We start from the raw sequence: 23,755 nt of genomic DNA on the forward strand, positions 1-23,755 counted from the left end.
CCTCATTGACAGGTTGGTTGTGTACATGTCTGGGCTCTCAGTGGTATCTCAAGAGAGAATCTTGTTGAGATCATACTTTGGGGAACAAAGTAGGGTAGAAATACATTAAAGGTTCCATTTTTCTTCTTGGTGTTAGTTGGGATCCAGACAGCAGAAAAAGTGCTTCACCGGCCACCTTACACCCATTTCACACAGGAATAGACTGCACAGAGGAGTCACAAATAATTCTGACCGCGTTTATATTGAAAGAATGGCTGGAGTGTGTTCCTGGGTCAAGCAGACCACTCTCCTTGTCCTGCTACAAACCGTTTCCGCCTGACAAAGTCGCAATGCTCAGAGACTGGAGCAGCGCCTTCTGCAGACTCTCTGATAAACTGTGGATGTTTTTGCTGTGAAATATTTACTGAGGGCTGACAATGTCCTTGGTGCAGTTCAGAGTAGAGAGGGCATGGTCTTTGCCAAGGTAACAAGTCAAATAAGGTATATAAGTCAATAAAAGGAAATCTCGGAGAAAATGGTAGCAACTCAACAGGTGGGTGTTCAGACTCCTGAGGAGTCTTCCCTACAAGGGCATCTTTAATACTGATAACGTGACGTTTTAGAATATGATCACATACTCTTAGGTACAAAAATCTGAACAAGGATAAACAAAAAGATAAAGATAAAATTTAAAAAGATAAAAAAGCACAATAATTTCCCAATTTACAGAGAGTTTATTTCTTGGAAGTTCGTTTATATGTTAGTTAGGAACTAGGATTGTATTTTCCTAAATGCAAGAGTTACAATGATAAAACTTAGAAAAAAAAATGTAGAGGTCAGATGCCCAGGCTGGTCTTATAAAAGTTTGTTAACCCATAGGTTTGTTGAACTGTAGCGCATAAAATACAGGAGCATTTTCTACTAGCTTTCATGGCAAATACACAAAGCAAACAAAAACTTCATTAAATTAGATTTAATATGCTACCATGGAATGTAACCACTGTTTATGACATTNTTAGATTTAATATGCTACCATGGAATGTAACCACTGTTTATGACATTGTTTGTATAGGAAGCAGCAGCACTCAGCATGTTGCATAGAAAGGCGTGTGTTGACAGTTCTTTGTCTTGGCTGAGTTACTGGAGTCCTTGGGCAAGTTCAAGGGAACAAGTGGTTCCTGCCTCAACAAAAGCTTTCGTGGTCCTGAGTCAGACATAGCTGCGGTGGTGACGCTTCCATTGGCCCCCTTGTATTCACCAAATGCAAATATCAGATTTCAAATCCTTTTCCTTTTGATTCTCATTCACCAGAAGTATTGAATTTAATACAAATAGTGGACCCTGACAGCTTTATTCTTCAGGTGCTGGATTTGAGAATGGTACATTCTCTCTGGCACTGGTCAGTGAGGGATATGGCCTTATGGCTGCAGGAAGGGCTGATGGGTACTGACAGACTGGGCTCCTTTCTCAAGCCTGACTGCTGGCTCCCTTTACCATGTGCATAAAGAATGCATTCACTCCTGAATGACCTCTCAAAGTTGACTGGGAGAAAATAGGAAGGCAGGGATGCCTGGGAGCACTTGGCTGCCTGGATCTTTCCTTCCTCAACAGCAACAGGGCCAAATGTAAATTTTTATATAAATTCCTTATTGTATGCCAGCCAGTAGAGGCCAACTCTCACATACTCAATGAGAATTTTCTTAATAAAATGTGGGTGTTATTCAGAATAATATATTCTTAGTAATTTACTTTTAGATAAGTATTAATAAGTGAGCAGCCACCAAATGTCGATTTCAAATATTAGAAGATGACAGAATACCTAGCATGGTAAGTCTAAAAAAGATTTCAGAACAAACACTTTAATTTTCTTTTTTACCATATGACTCTTAATAAATACATCTTCAGCATAGCTATTGCGTCCCCAACAGATCAAATTGCAATGTTCTCATAACTTAGAATGTAGGAGTCTGAAGCCCAACCAGTCCTGAGAGATCATCTGCTATAACCCCTCATCCTACAAAGGTAGGACGCAGGCCCAGAAGGAAGACAGAATTTGTCCAAGGTCAGGGAATGGCTGGTCTCAGACTGGATCCCAAGTATCTTATCTCATTCTTTGCACACTGTATTACCCACAGCTGCAAAAATATGAGTAGATTTAAGGTCAAAGATCTGTGTGTTTCCCAAATACATTTTTCCTTCAGTTACAAAAATAATACACGTTCAGTGCAGAAAATCTGACAAAAACAAAAAAGCAAAACCCATCCACAATCCTATCCTGCAGAGATACCACTGTTAAAATTTGGCATATTTTACAGTGTTTCTTTCTCCAAATATGCGTGCATTTGCATATGCACGCATAGATGTGTACAGCTCACTTTTCTACTTAGCACTCTATTTTGAATATTTCTCTGTGTCAGTAAGGAGAAATTTTCCATGATACATGGCCAGGCTTATTCATATATCTTCTCGGTTTTTTCTGATCATGTCACTATAAAATTGGAGGAAATTATACCAAGATCTGGATGCAGATCTAATGCCATTCTTGATAAAATATATTAATTTTGAGAATCATTCTCATTTGCTAAAAATGAGTGACCCATTTCAAATACATGAGACTCAGTGACCAGTCAGTTGAATTTAGGGATCCTACCATTCTGGCTTCCATTTTTCACTGTCAGTGTCTTAAAAACAAAAAGGAAATAATGAAACCAGCAATCGTAAGACATAGTGTTGTCTTGGAAAGTGTTCATGATGGACAGAGTAGAAGAAGAGCTAAAAAAAAAAAAATACGTTTTATAAAGCAGTAAAAACTTGGAGTTGACATTCAGGACTTCTCTTCCTTATGTGTCTCAGGCTTGGGGGAGGATAAGGAAGCCACTGCAAGCTGAAGTGTAACTCTAGTACCGCTTGGAAGAGTTAGAGTTTTGAAATGTGGAGAGATACCACCCCTGCTTGCTCATAGAACTTGTTCCTGGGTCATCCCAGCTTGGGCTTGTCAAAATCACTCAAGTCTGGGAAGGAAAAGGGTGTAGTGGACGACCTTTCTAGCCAGCTTTCCTATCCACTTTCTTCTCTGCTGCTGTGTGGGCACGTGGCCTAATCAGATCCAATTAGGGTCCTTCCCTGGGATTGCCATATGGACTGTAGGATAAAGAAGCTCTTTCTTTTTTAAGAGAGGGGGGTGGGGAAGGGCAGAGGGAGAGGGAGAGAGAATCTTTTTCCTTAAAGATTTCGTTTATTTATTTGAGAGTGAGAGGGAGCACAAGCAGGGTGGAGAGGCAGAGGAAGAAGCAGACTCCCTGCTGAGATGGGAGCCCAACATGGGACTCAACTCGATCATAGGACCCTGAGATCACGACCTGAGCTGAAGGCAGACGCTTAACCAACTGAGCCACGCAGGTGCTCCGAGAGACAGAATCTTAAGCAAGCCCCATGCCCAGCACAGAACCCAATGTAGGGCTCAGTCTCAGAACCCTGAAATTATGACCTGAGCCAAAATCAAGAGTTGGATGCTTAAATGACTGAAGCACCCAGGCACCCTAAGGAGCTCTTTTTTTTTTTTTTTAAAGATTTAATTTATGACAGAGAGAGACAGCGAGAGAGGGAACACAAGCAAGGGGAGTGTGAGAGCGAGAAACAGGCTTCCCACCCGCCGAGCATGCAGCCGGATGTGGGGCTCCATCCCAGGACCCTGGGATCATGACCTGAGCCAAAGGCAGATGCTTAACGGCTGAGCCACCCAGGTGCCCCATAAGCAGCTCTTTCGATGAGGTGGCCACACTCACCTTATTAGAAGCCCGCTGCACATATGCACATAGAAGCTGAAACAAAGAGATGAAAGAGAATGTCCCGGCAACATTGAATCTCTGGTGTCGTTACCTGAGGGTTCTTTTCGCTCTTTTTTGATGTTATAAGCTATGCCAGTATCCTTCCCACCTAGAAGCCAATAACCTCTCTTACATACATAGGCTGTCCCTCCCTGGGGGTGTAAGGGATGGACACCAATAAGGTAATAGCATGGGTCTCCTAGAAAAGAGCTGTTCTCCAGTCTGAACCTTTTTTTTTTTTTAAAGATTTTATTTATTTATTTGACAGAGAGAGAGAGACAGCCAGCGAGAGAGGGAACACAAGCAGGGGGAGTGGGAGAGGAAGAAGCAGGCTCCCAGTGGAGGAGCCTGATGTAGGGCTCGATCCCATAACGCCGGGATCACGCCCTGAGCTGAAGGCAGACGCTTAACGACTGAGCCGCGCAGGCGCCCCTCCAGCCTGAACCTTGCCCTGTGGCAGCAGGGACCATTCTTCCTCTTCGGCTCACACCAGGAAAAAGCCCATTTGCTTTGGGTGGAAAGCATTCCCTAGATGACGAACCTCATTAAATATAAAAGCAAAATGCTTTTATCTTGATTTTTACTTAATGCTTCTTGAGATACTCAACATCCTTGGCCTACACTAGTAGCTGATTTGATTTCACACGGACTTCAGTCGAGGATATTAACAGTTAATGAGTAAAGTATGACCCTTATGATTTTTAAATAATTTCACATCAACTTCAAATGACTGAAAAAGTATGAACACAGTTTAATAATTGTCACACTGGAAGGTAAAGAAAGAAGTTAATGTGTACATTAAATATTTCTTAGTATTCGTATGATTTTATGATAGCTACTTTGGAAAAGATCTAATTTAGAACATTTTTCTGGCTGCTGCTTCTTCACTTCTTAGTTTGCGTTAGAGAAATGATTCAACAGATGTGCCCGAGAAGCCTTTGCCTCCTGAAATCATTCACTTGGAGATATATTTTAAAGACAAGAATATTATTTGAATGTAAAACGACTCTAAAGAAGAAAAGTAAATTAAAATTGGAACCATTAACTTTAAGCTCCTGTCTCCCCAGAACTCCCTGTCAATGGCTTGTGATTTTTAGCTGGCCATGTGCTATTTCACACTGGCACCAGCCACGTGGTGGCCCAGATGGCATATCTCAGCCTCCCTCACAGACACTTGTGGTCAATGGGATGCGAGAAGAAATATGTGACTTCGAAGCATGCCTGGAATTCCTCTTTCCTGCTTCTTGCTGGCTGGACATAGCAACAAATGTGACAGCAGCCCTGGGTCCGGGGCGGAAGCCAAATGTTGAGGGCAGCAGAGCTGACCAGTCATGAAGCAGAGCCTTGCCCCACCCTAGAGGGCCTCCCCATCTTTACACGATTACAAGAGAGACCCTTCTGTTGTATTTAAATCATTCCTTATGAGCCTTTTTGGTATAGCATCTTAGTAATTAATTAGTTACTAATTAATAACTAGTGAAAAAATTGTTGATGACTAATGCTTTTTAGCTTAATTTCCCCCAACTTTCTAATTATGAAAAATTTCAAGTAGACAGAAAGTTTAAAGGATAGTACAACAGACACCATATACATATTACCTAATTCTAAACTTGTTAATATTTTGCCATATATATATATACATACACATATATATGTTTTTTGGATAATCAAAAAACACTAATACACTACATTCCTGCATACTAGCTGAAGGTAATTTTTAGCTGGAGAAAATGGACGGTCATTAGGAATTTCTAGATTCTTCTTCAATTTCTCCATAGAGTTATTGTAGTGTTTAATCATCTAGCATTGAAAGAAAAACATTCCTATTGAAAACAAAAGCAACATTTTATATGACCAGGCACTGTGCTAAGCCCTCTACATGTATTCTAACTGAGTCCTCCTCACAACCCTGTGGTAAGTACGAACATTGTCCATACTTTATAGATGAGAATAGGAGGATTGGAGAGTGTGGCAGAAACTGTGTGCGCGTGTGGGTGCATGCACATGTGAGCGTGCGCACACACACACATGCACCCATCCCCTGGAATCCTTTTCATGTTTTGTTTTCTACTCCTAAAAACACCACTGAATGGTGAGTTAGTGGAAACTAAATACTTTTAAATGACCTTTATTTCTTTTAAATAATTATCAAAGGGAAATGGGCTGAAGAATTTAATTGAAATAGATACTTAAGGTAATAAAAAATTTGATTAGTTTTGAGTCTTCAAAAGAAACAAAAAGGAATCTTGGAATTCTTTTTTGAATTCCAGAGATCTTAGAAGAAAAGATCTTGGAAGAGAAAGTTGAGAACATTTATAGATGGAGATAAAATCCTGGTTGGAATCTCTTATCCTACTGAATGTCACATCCTTGAATTCATTTAGAGGCGTCCCTCCAAATGAAAGAAAAATAAGAATAGATAAAAGGAACAAGATAGAAAGGACACTGCTTTAACCCTTTACTTCATGAGAATTTCGTTACCCAAGGACAGTCCTTTTTTTTTTTTTGAGCAAGATTTATTGTTTTTTTAAATTCAATTAATTTACATTTGATGTATTATTAGTTTCAGAGGTAGAATTCAGTGATTCATCAGTTTATAGAATAACCAGTGTCATCATATCACGTGCCCTCCTTAATGTACATCACCCAATTACCCCATCCCCCCAACCCCCTCCCCTCCAGCAATGCTGTTTCCTATGATTAAGAGTCTCCAATGGTTTGTCTCCCTCTCTGACTTGTTTTATTTTTCCCTCTCTTCCCCTGTGATCCTCTGTTTTGTTTCTTAAATTCCAAGCGAGTAAGATCATATGATAATTGTCTTTCTCTGACTGGCTTATTTTCGCTTAGCGTGATGCTCTCTAGCTCCATCCATGTCATTGCAAATGGCAAGGTTTCATTTTTTTGATGGCTGAGTAGTATCCATTGTATATATATACACCATATTTTCTTTATCCATTCATCTGTCAGTGAACATCTGGGCTCTTTCCATAGTTTGGCTATTGTGGACATTGCTGCTATAAACATTGGGGTGCAGATGCCCCTTCAGAACACTACATTTTTATCTTTGGGGTAAATACCTGGTAGTGCAATTGCTGGGTTGTAGGGTAGCTCTATTTTCAACTTTTTAAGGAACCTCCATATTGCTTTCTAGAGTGGGTACACCTGCTTGCATTCCCACCAACAGTGTTAAGAGGGCTCCCCTTTATCGGCATCCTCAACAACATTTGTTGTTTCCTGAGTTGTTAATTTTAGCCATTCTGACTGAAGTGAGGTGGTATCTCATTGTGGTTTTGATTTGCATTTTTGTCTGTTGGCCATTTGGATATCTTCTTTGGAGAAATGTCTGTTCATGTCTTCCGCCCATTTCTTGACTGGATTATTTGTTCTTTGGGTGTTAAGTTTGATAAATTCTTTATAGATTTTGAATACTAGCCCTTTATCTGATAAGACATTTGCAAATATCTTCTCCCATTCTATGGGTTGCTTTTCAGTTTTGTCGACTGTTTCCTTTGCTGTGCAAAAGCTTTTTATCTTGATGAAGCCCCAACGGTTCATTTTTGCCTTTGTTTCCCTTGCCTTTAGACGTGTCTAGCAAGAAGTTGCTGGGCCTGAGGTCACAGAGGTTGCTGCCTGTGTTCTCCTCCNAGTTCTAGCAATTTTGGGGTGGAGTCTTTTGGGTTTTCCACATAGAGTTTCATGTCATCTGCAAAGAGTGAGAGTTAACTTCTTTGTGGATTCAGATGCCCTTTATTTGTTTTTGTTGTCTGGTTGCTGAGGCTAGGACTTCTGGTACTGTGTAGAAAAGCAGTGGTGATAATGGACATCCCTGCTATGTTCCCGACCTTGGGGGAAAAGCTGTCAGTTTTTCCCCATTGAGAATGATACTCACTGTGGGCTTTTTGGAGATGGCTTTTATGATATTGAGGTATGTTCCCTCTATCCCTACACTGTGCAGAGTTTTAATCAAGAAAGGATGCTGTACTTTGTCAAATGCTTTTTCTGTATCTATTGAGAGGATCATATGGTTCTTGTCCTTTCTTTTATTAATGTAGTATATATCACATTGACTTGTGGCTGTTGAACCGCCCTTGCAGCCCAGGAATAAATCCCACTTGGTTGTGGTGAATCATCCCTTTAATGTAATGTTGGATCCTGTTGGCAAATATCTTGGTGAGAATTTTTGCATCCATGTTCATCAGTCTGTTAATGGTCTGTAAATTCTCCTTTTCGGTGGTATCTTTGTCTGGTTTTGGGATCAAAGTCATGCTGGCCTCATAGAAAGAGTTGGGAAGTTTTCCTTCCATTTCTGTTTTTTGAAACCGCTTCAGAAGAATAGGTATGTATTCTTCTTTAAATGCATGGTAGAATTCCTGGGAAGCCATCCGGCCCTGGGCTCTTGTTTGTTGGGAGATTTTTGATTACTGCTTCAATTTCCTTGCTGGTTATGGGTCTGTTCAGGTTTTCTATGTCTTCCTGTTTCAGTTTTGGTAGTTTATATGTCTCTAGGAGTGCATCCGTTTTTTCAGATCGCCTAATTGGTTGGCATATAGTTGCTCATCAAATGTTCTTATAATTGTATTTCTTCGGTGTTGGTTGTGACCTCTCCTCTTTCATTTATGATTTTATTTATTTGGGTCCTTTCTCTTTTCTTTTTGATAAGTCTGGCCAGGGGTTTATCAATCTTATTAATTCTTTCAAAGAACGAGCTCTTAGTTTTGTTGATCTGTTCTGTTCTTTTGGTTTCTACCAAGGACAGTATTTAATGAAGGACAAAGACATAAAAAATGTATCTATGTGATTTATAAAACAATCTTTTCATTTTTAGATTATTATATACTAGAAATATATAGTTCTATGAATTACCACAGCCATGTATAGTTTTGCGTAACCACAACTGGACACAGAACAGTTCTGTTATCTCCCCTGAAACCCCCCATGCGATCCCTTTATTACTTCCCTTCCCCAAACCCCTAATTGCTAGTATCTACTGATCTGTTCTCCACGCTGTAGTTTTATCATTTGAGAATATCATATAATCTGTAATCTTTTAATTTTTTATTATTATTTTTAAATTGTAGTATAAGTAATATACAGTGCTATATTAGTCTCAGGTGTACAAATAGTGATTCAATAATTGTATATATTACTCAGTGTTCATCAAGATAAGTGTACTCTTAATCCCCTTCACCTATTTTATCCATCTCCCCACCCACCTCTCCTCTGATAACCACCAGTTTGTTCTCTATATTTAAGAGTCTGGGGTTTTTTGGTCTCTTTTTTCTTTGTTCATCTCTTTTGTTTCTTAAATTCCACATATGAGTGAAATAATATGGTACTTGTCTTTCTCTGTCTGACTTACTTTACTTAGCATTATACCCTCTAGATTTATCCATGTTGTTGCTAATATCAAGGCTTCATTCTTTTTTATGGCTGACTAGTATTTATTTATATAGATATAGATATATCTATATCTATATATCTATACACCACACCTTCTTTATCCATTCATGTATTGATGGACACTTGGACTGTTTCCATATCTTGACTATTGTAAATAATGCTGCAATAGATATAGGGGTGCATATCTCTTTTCAAATTGGCGTTTTCATATTCTTTCGGTAACTGCCCAGAAGTGCAATTACTGGATCATATGGTAATTCTATTTTTAATTCTTTGAGGAATCTCCATACAGTGACTGCACCAATTTACATTCCCACCAACAGTGCACAAGGATTCCCTTTTCTCCACATCCTTGCCAGTACTTGTTATTTCTTATTTTTTTAATAGTAATCATTGTGACTGGTGTGAGGTGATCTCTCAGTGTGGCTTTGATTTGCATTTTTCTGATGATTATTGATGTTGTGTTGCAATATTAGGTACACTTACAAAATCTTTTCCTCTACCTTCTTATTTCAGTACCTGAGGCCTGCAAATTAAACTAACAAAAGACAGATTAACAGGAGAAAAGTTTTATTTTGGATGTCCATGGGGGCTTCACAGAGAAAAAGTAAAAAACCTAAAGAGACAGTTCGACATGGGAGCTTATACATGATTTTAGCAAAGTGACTAGACAAAGGAACAGGGCTTACGGGTTCTATGGGCAGCAGATTGTGGAAAGGTATGTATGTGGTGAACCTAACGGAAGGTAAGGGTTATTTTAGTAAGGTTTGTTTATGTAGACTCAAGTCAGTGCCATCTCCAGCAATAAGTCATCTCTGGTGATTAGTAGGAGTCTTTTCTTAGTCTTAGTTCAGGAGAGGGGGACAACTTTACAAATGGAAATTTATGTTACCTTTTTTTTTAAAGATTCTATTTTTTAAGTAAACTCTACACCCCACGTGAGGCTTGAACTCACAACCCTGAGATCAAGAGTCAGAGTGAGTTCAAGATCAAGAGTCTACCGACTGTGCCAGCCAGGGTACCCTATGTTATCTTTAAAAAGGGGAATTTATGCCCTGTTTTTTATCAGAAAGGGGGAAGATAGAAAGTTACTCCTATGTCTGTGTTTCTTAATTGCCTTCAGCTTGAAATAATCCTTTGCTCACGTGACAAATTTTGGGGTAACATATTTTGATCCCTTTCAGAACTGTCACCTGGTTACTGACACATTTCTTTTGTTGTTAAATGTTGGTTTAGAGACTATTTCCATATCAAGTCCATATTTCCTCATCTGTATTCAGCATTTCGAATTACAATGAGAATTTAAGGATTAAATGCTTCAATAGAACATTTAGTTAATAAAGCATCAATTTTACCCACTTCTGGTGTTTGAGTAGCTGAATTCCACATAACTGGTCTCTGAAGGAACACAACTTGCTTTGTAGCCAAGTTCCCTTCACTGCAAATTAAAACAATAGCATTAGTATTTGCAAATTATTAATTCCCAATTTCATACTTGGGTAGAATATTCCACATGTATCCTTTGTAATATAATCTTCTGATCCAAAAATAATCATGAAATATGATTCTATGTAACTTGTAGCTGAAAAAACAAGAACAAATGCCTAAAAACTGAATATAGTTATTACTAAAGGAAAACTTGTTTAAAGCTTATAATCTCAATGTGCTAATGTAAGTATTTTTATCTTTTTTTTGCCCCCTCCTAGTCTTTATCAACATGTGAATTTCTGCAGTTCTATAATCACTACATATTTGCATTTCTGTGTTCTGTGCTTTTCACTAAACACCTTTCCTTGTTTGTACACTTGTGATCATATTCTTAATAGCTGCAGTCTCTCAAAGAATTAAGATAGTAAAATGTATTAAGCCTTTCTTGTATTATTGGAAAATTACGTTGTTTCCAGTTTTCCACTGAATTTTAAATAATGTTGCTGTAAAATATGGATAGTCTTCCTTATTCTTATGACTTATTTCCTTAAGATAAAGTCTCAGGAGTAGGATTATTAGGTCAAAAGGGTATGATTTAAGCTTCTTGGTATGCATTGTCAAATTTGCCTCAGAAGAAGAAGAGACCAATTTAGGCTGCCACATGTGAGAGATTTTATCTACATTTTCAGATGAGGGCCTTGAGCCACAGCTAGTTTTATTTTCAGATGCTTCTTTGTAGTCAGCTACTCAGTATTCTCCTTATTTAACTATCATCATGGCAAATTACCCCTTGCCAAAGACTACTTGGGGTTTGTATTTCTCTGAAATGCTTTTCACAGTCTCCATGGATTTATGGGGAGGAGTGTCTGTAGCTAATGTTGCTCAGTTACGACTTTTATTATGCAAAAACCCCAAACAAAACCTCACTATTAGCTGCATTTTATGCTGAGCTCTTTTTCTGGAAAACAAATGCAACATTGAAACTCTGGCTTTAGCGGTATATGTCAACCCCACCATTTGAAAATCCCAAACTTACTGATACTGTTGAATTTTGAGGAATAGCAAAATTTCTCCCGGAGTGGTAATGAGAGACTGCTTCTTTTTTATTTTTATTTTTAAAAGAATGTTTCTAGTCTAATCTCATTTTAGTTTAACCTTATCTTTGATTAGAAGAAAAGACTTGGTATGAAGTATAATTGACTCTTGAACAACATGGGGGTTGGGGCAGCAACGCCCTCCCCGCCACAGTCAAAAATCCACATATAGGGAGCACCTGGCTGGTTCAGTAGGTAGAGCATGTGACCCTTGATCTTGGGTTTGTGAGTTTGAGCCCTAGGCTGGGGGTAGAGATTACTTAAAAATAAAATCTTAAAAAAAAAAAAAATCCACATATACTTTTGACTCTCCAAAAACTTAACTACTAATAGCCTGTTGTTGACTGGAAGCCTTGCCAAATACATAAACAGATAACTAACACATATTTTGTATGTTATATGTATTATATACTGTATTCTTAGAATAAAGTAAGCTAGAGAAAAAATGTTATGAAAAAAATCATAAGGAAGAAAAAAATACATTTACAGTTTTGTACTATATTTATCAAAATAAATCTGCTTATAAGTGGACCTGCGCAGTTCAAACCCATGTTGTTCAAGGGTCAACTGTACATTGTAACTTTTGGGAACAATCATCAGAAGACATGGGTTATGATATAGGCGTACAGGGAAGAGACTAGCAGTGTACAGAATGGGCCGGTCTGTGTTTAGGAAGTACAGAATACACTGGAAAAGGCAGTGGCTTTGGAGCCAAAGATTCCTGGGTTTGAATCCCAACTCTACCATAATAGCTGATGATACCACCTCATAGCTGGTGACTTTAGCAAAGTTTGTAAATTCTCTGACTTTCGTTTCCTGTCAGGGACTTTGCGAAGGACAAATACATTGATGTGTATGAAGACCTCCACTGTGTCTGCCACTAGAAGGTGTACAACAAATATGATTTCCTTCTACTTTTTCTATTCGTTTAATGAAATGTAGGGTGAAGTTAAGTGGGAGGGAAATGTCTCAGAATCTAGAATATCGGGGCGCCTGGGTGGCCCAGTCGTTAAGTGTCTGCCTTCAGCTCAGGTCATGATCCCAGGGTCCTGGGATTGAGCCCCACATCAAGCTCCCTGCTTCTCCCTCTCCCACTCCCCCTGCTTGTGTTCTCTCTCTCACTGTGTCTCTCTCTGTCCAATAAATAAATAAAATCTTAAAAAAAAAGAATCTAGAATATCTTCTAGAGAGAAAAGTCAAGGGAGAGGGTACCCGAGAATACAGAGGAGGTTTCTGGGTAATGTTCAAAGTGTGTGATTCAGGTAGAGAATCCCATGAGGGAACCAGGCCTAGAACTATACAAAGATGAAGAGGGATCAGGGCAGAATTATTCTTCTTGAATAGAAAGGAGAATGTCAGGGTAGGGATTGTGAGTGACCTGGAGTGAGTTCTTTCCAGCCCATTATAGGATGGGACAAGTCTGAATGCCATAGGGATGTGATGTTTGACATACAGCAGGCTTCTCTTGGGTGGCTTAGTGGGTTAAGCGTCTGCCTTTGGCTCAGGTCATGATTCCAGGGTCTCCTTGCTCAGCGGGGAGCCTGCTTCTCCTTCTGCCTGCCTCTCCCCCTGCTTGTGCTCTCTTTCTCTGACAAATAAACAAATAAAATCTTAAAAAAAAAAAAATAGAGCAGGCTTCTCAACCTTTCCTAATGGGGTAAAACAGTAAATGAAGAGAGGGCTTCTCAAAGGCTGACTATCTTAGGACAGTCTCCAGAAGCCAAGGTAAGACTGTGTAAGGTCATCATCTTCCCATCTCTTGGTGAGGTCCTGAGAACAAGCTCCTCCATTTGAAATATGTCTGAGACTGCTATGTCCCTGGTTTTCTGAGGGCCATTCTGATTTTTTTTCACATTAAGTTTTATTTATTTTTAATTTTACTATTTTCTTTTTTTATTTATTTCAGTAATCTATATCCAATATGAGGCTTGAACTCACAACCCTGAGATCAAGAGTTGCATGCTTTTCCAACTGAGCCAGCCAGGCACCCCAGGGCCATTCTGATTTAAAATATGTCCTGCTATTTTCAGAGCATCTGTGAGATATGGAACTCTTTTTTGGTCTGGAGAATCTAAACATGGTAGATCTAAGGGAAAGAGGTCTGAAGCCTTACAGAAAGACAACTATTTGGCAGGGTGAGTGCCTCACAGTCTCCAGTGGCTCCTGAGGTAATTCTTTTTTTTTTTTTTTTTGAAGATTTTATTTATTTATTTGACAGAGAGAGAGACAGTGAGAGAGGGAACACAAGCAGGGGGAATGGGAGAGGGAGAAGCAGGCTTCCCACTAAGCAGGGAGCCTGATGTGGGGCTCGATCCCAGGACCTGGGATCATGACCTGAGCTGAAGGCAGACGCTTAACAACTGAGCCACCCAGGCGCCCCTCCTGAGGTAATTCTATTTACTGAGCTGGGATAGAATATTTGCCCTGTAACACAGATTCTGAAAGGATTTGACTGATGGTGTCATTACAGAACCAGAGAGTGTTTCAAATGCCCTGGATGCTCGGAGGACAGGGCCTGTGTCTCCTATTCCCTACAGCAATTTTCATCCAAAAATGTAACTGAGTAACTTTGTATTTTCCTGAGAGGAATTCAAGAATCTTCGAATTCTCTTTTGGACTATTATTAATAGGCAATCATGCTTTGATGTAATAGAAATGAATGCAGCTTTTGAGAAATGCTAGATTTACACATAAGCTCTGAAAGAGTTCTGGCACAACCTATGTTGGTCAAGAGTATAAGCTGCAAGGATACGCCCATCAAGGGAGTAGTCTGCAAAGATGTGAAAACATCACTAGTTCTTCCTTCCTGAGGGCAGCAGATAACCCCTGTGCCCCGTTAGCATGAGAGCACAGGCAGCATGAGGGATGGGTCAGCAGGGCAGGCCTTGGGGTGTTAAGTTCCCTGTAGGCAATGGTGGGGAGCAGGGTGAAGGGATAAAAGGGCCCAGACTGGGGAAGGTAAAGGAGGACACTAATACAAAAAATGACCAGGAAAGTCCATGTGGGACTTGGGGCATTGATTCAAACTAAAGGAGATAAGGCAATGGTCAGATCGGTGAGGCCTACTGGAAAACACGATTGGTAGGAGAAGCCAGGTCAGGTCCAGGCATCTCACCAGACCAAACCAGTTGAAGTAGAGTGAAAGGATAAAGCCCCGGTCAGCTTTTGGTTCATACCTAGAATCAGGCAAAACCCAGAGGGCAGGTGTAGACCTAGAAGAAGCAAGAGAGGCCACCAGCACTGCTGCTGTCCCTGGGACAAGGGTCTTTTGCTCTCTGTCTTGGTATTACACTCACCTTTTAATGTGCGCAGACAAGTATAGGATCTGGGGAGAGTGAGCCAGGGATTGTATTTACAGCTGAAGCAGAGAAGTCAGGCCACAGATGGGAGAGGAAATGGGTTTTTGACCAGCTCTACAGCTTTACACTGTGAAATGTGCGGACACATCATTTGTCAGTAACATATTTATTGGAGAGGCAGTTGAGTGTGGGGGAAACAGCAAATATGGCTTTAGAGTCAGACCAAAGCTGGGTTTGCATCCCAGTGCTGCCACCTACTAGCTATCTGATGTTGAGCTGGTCACCCAGACTTTCTGAGCCTCCTGTTTCTCTTCTGTAAAACAGAGGTGGTTCTAACAATATCAGTGAGGTGGTGGAAGAAAAATTCTTAGCGTGGATCCTGAAGCATAGTAGATGCTCAATAAACGTTTCCTTCTCTCTTCCTTACCTTCTTCTATGCCTTTCGTATGAAAACAGAAAGAAGACTTTCTATTTGGGTGTTGTTTAAGGGAGTGGGGTTTGCTATGGCATCAACAGACTACCAAGAAAAAGCCTGGCTTCCCAGCAACAGATGACCTCATGGACTAAACTAAGAAGGGTAACTTGGATTTGTGTGGTGCTTTTGGTGTACTGAGTCCTTTCCTTGTAAATGAGCATGCTTGTTTCTTACGATAGCCCGCCCACCTTCTAAAAAAAAATTTATTTTTAAGTAATCTTTACACTCAATGTGGGGTATGAACTTACAGCCTCGACATCAAGTGTCGCACACTCCACTGACTGAGCCAGCCAGGCACTCTTCTTATGATAGCTCTTTAAGGTGGGCACAGAAGATATTATTTTCCCCATTTTATGGATAAGGAGATTGAGACCCAGAGTTTTTAAAAGTTTTGTCTTAGGTCTCCTCTATTTCTTACACCATACAACAAGTGTAGAATGAACTCAGTAAAGCCCTGATTACAGAGACAGGTGGCCTAATTTATTCCATTCTGACTGAAAAACTTTGTAATGAATGGATGAGCACAGGCTATTCTGCAAAAGTTCAGATATTTATGTACCGTCTCCCAAATGTATCATTTCAGCCTATAATGTTTAGGAGTTGTAGTGGAGAAAAATGAAGAAAATAAAGACAAATATTCATTTTTTCCCCTGGGCCAATTGGACTATTTAAAGAGACTACACAGGTCCCGGTGTTCGTATGGCAAAAGGAAGGAGAGGCAGAAGCAAGTTCTTGACCCATGGCATTTAAGTGCCACATATAAGGTGGATCATTGAAACTGTGCCTTAAAAAATTAGCCCCATGAATTCAGTTAAGAGTGAATAGCATTACTTAAAACAAACAAGCACAAAAACAAAATTAAAAACCAGTTCTATCACAGTTTGATAATATCTTTAGTGATATTTAAACTTCTAGATTATTTTTGCAGGAAGTTATGAGGACAATATGAACTTTTCCTTGGTCCAGTATTCGCTTATGATTTTTTTTAAGGTTTTATTTATTCATTTGACAGAGAAAGAGAGAGAGCACAAGCAGGGGGAGCAGCAGGTAGAGGGAGAGGGAGAAGCAGGCTCCGTGCTTATCAGGCCAAATGTGGGGGTCAATCCCACAGGATCCTGGGACCATGACCTGAGCCGAAGGCAGATGCTTAACCGACTGAGCCACCCAGGTGCCCCTCAAGTATCTTGGAAACAGAGCTGGAGCACTTAGAATTTATGCGTAGGTGGGAGCAAGTCTTTCTACATTCTTTAAAACACAAAAAAGCCAAGATCATGGTTGATGGTCCTGTGTGAATTTTGAGTTGCTCGTGTCTAGTCTTGGAATTCCTGCTTGTGGCATTGTCTCACTGGAATGCCCATGACATCACCTCTGCCTCTTTCCAGGCTGCCCATCTTTTGAGAGTCATTTCAAGGGTGGCCTCTTTCAGAAAGTCTTCAATGATCCCTCAACTGAAGAGCAACACCTCCTTTTGGGGGCTCCCATGGAACCCTCATACGGAGCTCTGTCCCTTTACTGAGTCCTGTTGCTGCTGGTACACATTTCCCTCCTACCACGTCTGAGCTCCCTGAGGATATTGTCTCCCATGTCTGCATCTTCCATGTTAATTAGCAGAAAGCCCTCATTCGAAATGGTGCTCAGTAAATATTTGAAGACTCAAAGACTTTATGAAAAAGTGGTCATTTTGTTTCTGTGATAATGTATTGATGTTCAGAACATGCATAAAAAAATAACTAGTGAGCAAAGTCTTGGAGGCAAAATAAAAGGTTTCTTAGGTATTTTTACATCTATGATGTTCATTGACATTTAGTATGACTCTTTTAAGCTTTAACTTTTCCTTCTCCTCCTCACAAAGCTTACCCTTTAGGCACACCAGCCTATAATAACTATAGCTTAGAGAATTTTATATTAATTAGAGATATTCAAATGGCCCATTTAATAGCCAAATTTAAAAATAATTCACTTCTCCCCTTCCCCAGCTGCTTCAGGAAAGGGGAAGAGTTTCTTAAATAATATACCAAGAAGGGTAAAGATAGATACATTTGCCTTTTTTAAAATAAAAACTTCTGTTAATCAAAAGACATCACAAAAAGAGTAAAAAGACAAGCTGCAAAGAATTAGAGAAGATAATTACAACCCATGTAACAAATAAAGGACTGATACCCGGTATATAAAAAAAATTCTTATAAGTAGAACTTTAAATGTGGCAAAAAGATTTAAATAGGTGCTTTACAAAGGAAAAATCTAAATGGCCAATAAACATATGAAAATGTGCTCAATATCAGTAGTAACTGGGTGAATACAAATCAAAACCGCACTGAGATCATACTATATACACACTAGGATGGCAAAATGTAAAAATCTGACAATATTTTTATTGGAGCAATGGGAACTTCATACTCTGCAGTTAGGAGTGTAAACTGCAACATTCTACTTGGAAAGAGTTTGGCATTTACCTAATAAAGCTAAAGAAATGCCCTATGACCCAGCAATTCCACTTCTAGATCTATACCCTTGAGAAACTCATGGCCGTGTGCACTAGGATCCCTGCTCACGTTCAGGACAGCGCTGCTTGTCATAGCCAACCGTTGGAGGCGCCCAAATCACCAGTAAGCAGGATGGATAAATAAATCACTACACGCGACAACAAGGGTAAATCTCACGATGTTAAGTGAAAGAAATAACACGTTGAAGTATATTTTATATACGTGTATAAATATATCCGTATGTATAAATTCAAAAACAGGCAAAACTAAACTGTATTGTTTAGGTACACATGTATGAGTGATCAAACTCTTAGGCAAAGCAAGGAAGTGGTTATCCTAAAAATTGGATGTTACCTCTGAGTGAAAGGAGTAGGAAATACATGGTGTGCTTCTAAGGTGCCGGCAACAGGTGGCCTGTTTCTTGTCCAATGGAAATTACACAAGTGATTACAATCACACCCATTTGTGTTTTGTGCACTTCCTACGTGTGTGTCGAAGACGAATTGTTTTAGGAGTACGTGCAGGGGTAACATGCGGGAGAATGTTTGTAGACTTACGATGAATATGCTCCCTCCCCATTCACATTTATTATTTGGTAAAAATCAGTCTTGAATTCTTTGGGTTTTGAATTAGAAGTCTTCAGGAATTCATTGGCCTGTATTCATTTTTCCTTGACTATATCCTGCATTTTCCTGTTTCGTTGCTTAGGATTGCCGGAGAAAGGAAAATAATTTGTGGTATTCATACTTTAACTTTCCATCTTCCACGCATGTGGCAGACATCACTAATTGATCACTGCATTCTTTTTTGCTAAGGCTGATTCTAGGCTCAGAATCCTTGGATTTTATAGTGTTCTAGGCAGCCACTACGAACAGATCAGTGCTGCTACGTGAGATGAAACTGAATAATAGTTAGCCCTATCTGCCACCAGGAGTATTCTCTCTGAAACTGCTTTTGGAAGATCTGTTCTTTCCTAAAGGTTCCCCTCAGACACCACAGTTTTCACAGACCTGCCCTCCTCCTTCACTGATGTCTTCAAGCATATTCACCTGCCTTATGCTCAACTTTTTTCATTATTGCTTCCTCAAGAAGAATTTTTAGATATTTCTCCTCTAATCCCCCACATCCCCCATTAAATTTTTTAAAAAGATTTTTATTTATTTATTTATTTATTTATTTATTTATTTATTTATTTATCTATCGATCTATTTATTTGAGAGAGAGAGCGAGGAGGAGCAGGGGGAGGAGCAGAGGGAGAGGGAAAAGCGGAGTCCCTGCTGAGTGCAGAGCCAGCTGCTGGGCTGGATCTCAGGACCCTGAGATCCTGACCTGAACCAAAGTCAGAGGCTTCACTGACTGAGCCACCCAGAGTCCCCTTTAAATTTTAATACTTAAAGAGGGGCACCTGGGTGACTCAGTTGGTGAAGTGTCTGACTTTGGCTCAGGTCAGGATCTCAGGGTCCTGGGGTCAAGCCCCGAATCTGGCTCCTTGCTCAGCAGGAGTCTGCTTGTCCCTTTTCCACCCCTGCCTCCCCCCACACTCTTTCTCTCTCTCTCTCTCAAAAAAATAAAATCTTTAATCCTAAAGATACTCTGTGTTTGTGTTTATGTACTGTGACCTTTTGGAGGACCACAAACCACTGTAGCATCTTAAGGTTTTTTTCAACTCCCGCCACGACCAGTTTTCACTGCACTGAGGCAATATCACTCTTATTGAGAGCACGTGCTCTAGACCTCCACTGCAGGACCTGTCATAGATCTGCTCTGCATTAGCTATTTGTGTGTGTTTTTTAAAAAAATTTTTATTTAAATTTGATTTAGTTAACATATAGTATATTATTAATTTCAGGGGTAGCTCATTAGTTATTTGTAACTGTGTTAGCCTCTGGAGTAGGTAAAATATTGCCTTGTACATACCAGGCACTCAATAGATACTTGAGTTGAACTGAAAGAACATTTTAAAATAAGATGTGAAAATGTCATTCAGTTTGAATACAACTGAGCTGGTTCCAAATGAGTGGCTTATCTGCAACTGCTTGGTCATTTATGAAATAAACATACTCTTATAAAAGCTTTCATTTATGGTTCCAAAATCCATTAGACTAGAGGAAACAGAATTGTTAGGTTAATTTATATTTTCTGATTAGTTTTGTGTAGTTTCATTCATTAGTTAATTGCCACGTTTAATGTTTGCAACTCAGAAATAAATGAGTGAATTCTTGCTTTTAAAAATATGAAATAAAATTCACTTTTTAAAAGAAAAATTATAAAATTAAATTTTAGCATGCTCCTTTATAGCTATGTGCTTAGTCCCAAAGTTGCTTTGCCTTATGATCCTAGTTTGTTTCTCAGGGTCATACTCACATTAGTGTGCTTGCGATAAAAACTGAAAAGAGCATTCCTCCTCCTAACCTTTCCGTCTGGCAAACTGTTAAAAATTTAAGTTCAGATGAGGAAGGGATAACTGGAAGTATCTACAATAGACAAATTGACTATTTTAAAAAACGTGGCCTTATCAAAATGCTGCTCACTGCAAGATTACTATGAGCTTAACTCTGAATTACACCATACTGTTTCTACAGAATTTAAATTAGAAAGGGAAGAAACCACATTAAAATGGACCAGACATGAAGCCCTAGCCTTTCCCTCGACTGTGTATAAATATGCAGCCCCTGCTTTGGCTGCCACTTCAGGGTTAAGAGGAAATCACTGGGGCACTTAAGTGTCTCAAATGACTACATAGACTTCTAGTGCTTCTGGGCTGTGGGGACCACAAGGCTGGGGAGCCTGTTCCGCAGGGCCTGCAGAGAATGCAAGATGGAGCAGAGCCCTCAACATCACAGAGCGAAGACAATTTTCTCATTTTGTTATTCAGATCTTGTTCTTAAGGACCGACTTTTTTTTTTTTGTATTCTCAGAACAGTTTAACTTGACTCATTGTACCCAAAAGACCTTGTCTTTAAATTCTGTCTTCTGAGATATAAGTGAGGGTGTACATCTTTCTTTTATATTGTGTTCTAAAATGCTTTCTTTCTCCATAAGGCTATAACTCAGTGTTTCTGAAAGTACATCAGAATCACCTTGCGTTCTTGTTAAAATGCTCCCTTTCCAGATTATTATTCAGATTATTATTATTTGGTTTGAGTTAGCCAAACTGAGGGAACTTGGGCTCCTCTTGCATTTTATTCTGGTGATTATTTTAAAGTCAGCGATATTAGCTGCTAGTTGAGCTAATTTGATCTTCTACCAGATTTGCCCTAAAAGCTTAATGTCAATTTTCACCTTGATTTCTTGAAAAGAAAATAATTTGACCCATTTGTATAATTACATAGTGATAATGATTAAGAAGGGATGCTGGCAAATTTTCACAGCTGACAACAATAACCCTGGAATAATGTCGTGCTATCCGATTACCACATTATGATGTTTCCATGGCAACATTGCTTTAAATGTTGGTGGTGTGATATTGCCTAGGATAAAGAAGCAACAGCCTTAGTGTAAGAACACACTGGGAAAATATTTTTATGCAATCTAGTAACAGAATATAATTGAGTAATGAAAAAAATGAGAGGAAATACCTTATGTTTAGACCATTCAAGTTATGGTTTAGGTGAAAGAAGAGTGGGGAAAAGTTGAAATTGCTTAAGACACCATTGTTGTGTAAGAGGCAAAAATATTTAAGGAAGAAAATTTTTACTGGCAGTGGTTCTAAGTCATGTTTTCAGACATGTGGGCCCCCCCAGAAAGATCATGACAGATATTGGTTTTTCTGGGTGTGGGTACTTGTAAGTCTACACCTTTATAGTGTTATTTATTTCCGTTCCTTTATTTGGCTTGTAATCCTCAGTGCTGATTTAGTACATAGTGAACTACCGTATTTACATTTTCTGAAATACCCTGATTTAGGACAGATCGAGCAATCACCCTGGCATAATTGGTTTCAACTTCTTTGGGACTTTGGTTCTGCTAAAGGACTAGGTCCCATAAAATAGCTCTAATTTATTAGCCTAGTTTGCACAACACCCCTGGCGTGGGTACTTTGCAGGTATGGTCTTGCTTAGTCATCATGACAATCCAGTAAAGTTGATATTATTGTACCATTTTCCAGATGAGGAAAATGAGACTTGAGGAGGTTAGGTGACTTCCCAAGGTCACACGGCTAGTTCATGGTCAAGCTATAATTAAAATGAGATCTGTTTTTAGTTCACAGCCTGGACTATTATTCTAGTTTTAGAGACCAAAAAACTTTCCGGCTCTATCTATCTTCTACCTTGACCAAGATGAACTGTATGTAGTATTTTCCTTTATATTTAAAGATGACATGGCTGACCGTGAGTACTACCTCTGTGTGTACCGAAGCAGCTAGGACAAGCATGTGATTGTCACAGAGATAGCATATTTGGACAAGAATAAGAAGGCAGAGGATTAACAGGTTTTATCAATAATCTTTTTACCACATAATAACAATGAACTTTCACTTTCATCCTAGGGTGTCTACCTTGCAGGCACCGGGAACGACTCAAGTTACAAAATGTAAAGGAACAAAATAAATATCAATATCACACAATGTTCCAGGCATATGGAAGAACAGTAGACACTGTTCTAGTGTGCCTTGTTACATAAGGGCAGTTATTGTTAAAAAGTATTTTTCTATTATTTTCTATCCAGGATAAATAGCAGATTCTAAATGCGGATCTGCGATATGGTGATGCTTTTTTAATCTCATTACTATGTGAAGATTCCATCTAACTTTGACAATTTATACGCTTCTTTTTACTGCTCCTGTACAACCTATACTTGCTTAGGTATGTAAGTTTGACCTGCCTCAACCCGAATGCAAGCCTGATTATGTACTTAGTTCAACCAGCCATAGGCTCCTTCAAGACAGACACTATGTATACCTTTCACATATTTTTATTAACTGATTGATTTTTTTACTTAAAAAATTTTTTAAAAAAGATCACAGAATAGATATATATTCCTTGTAAAAAGTCAAATCACAGAAAATGTATAAAGACAAAGTAGTCCTCCCCCAATCCATAATCCCAAGAGCTGACTATTTACTAGAATTTGCTGTATAGGTTTTTAGCCTTCACACACACCACTCCTTTTGATAGACATTTATATTGTGTCCAATTGTTTGCCATTACAAACATTTGTTTAATAAGCAGTCCTGCAGCTAGCCCTTTTGCTATTTTAATTGCACATAAGAGGAGCCTTCACAGGAGGGCATGAAAGTCCTACTCTGACCCCATAGCGCCTCAAGGGGTCCTAGGGGTACAGGAGAAGCTGGGATGGTAGTGAGGTAGTGGTGCTCCCTCTGTTTCAAAAACAATGTACAGCTACTCATCCCAGCGAGCCGGGCCTTCTACTCACTGGGGACAGCGTGTGACCTTATGCAGTTTGACATGCAGGACTAGGTGGTCAAGTCAAGTGTGGCTCTGGGTTCCACCACCCTCTCCCTTCATGTTATATGCGAGACCTCTTCTTTCCCACCTTTGGTCTCAGTCCTGTCCTCGTTCCCAAACCAGATGGAAGCAGGAGGTGCTAAAGGAGCTCTAGCCCATGTTCTCTGACTCAGCGCCCAGCCCAGGAGGCTAGACCTAATGAGTGCCCAATTAGTCATTCATGCCACTTTCAGAAAATACTTTAAAAATTTTAAGTAGGCTCCACCCCCAACATGGGGCTTGAACTCAGGACCCTGAGATCAAGAGTCACATGCTGTACTGACTGAGCCAGCCAGGTGTCCCAAGAAAAATTTAGACTCATG

The 23,755-nt window shown here is 39.5% G+C and overlaps 1 protein-coding gene across 2 annotated transcripts in view; it reads right to left on the reverse strand.

Annotated features, from left to right (window-relative positions):
• Positions 1-23,755, reverse strand: part of RFTN2 (raftlin family member 2) — a 64,596-nt gene that overhangs the window by 1,740 nt on the left and 39,101 nt on the right. The window contains exon 8 of one of the 2 annotated variants that reach the window (XM_011225949.3): positions 10,566-10,644. In XM_011225949.3, coding sequence (XP_011224251.1) covers positions 10,566-10,644 — 79 coding nt within the window. Of the gene's footprint in view, positions 1-10,561; positions 10,645-23,755 lie in introns of both variants that reach the window. The other variant, XM_019800485.2, reaches the window with a different exon arrangement.

Source organism: Ailuropoda melanoleuca, chromosome 2 (genome assembly GCF_002007445.2).
Source record: "Ailuropoda melanoleuca isolate Jingjing chromosome 2, ASM200744v2, whole genome shotgun sequence".
NCBI lineage: Eukaryota > Metazoa > Chordata > Mammalia > Carnivora > Ursidae > Ailuropoda > Ailuropoda melanoleuca.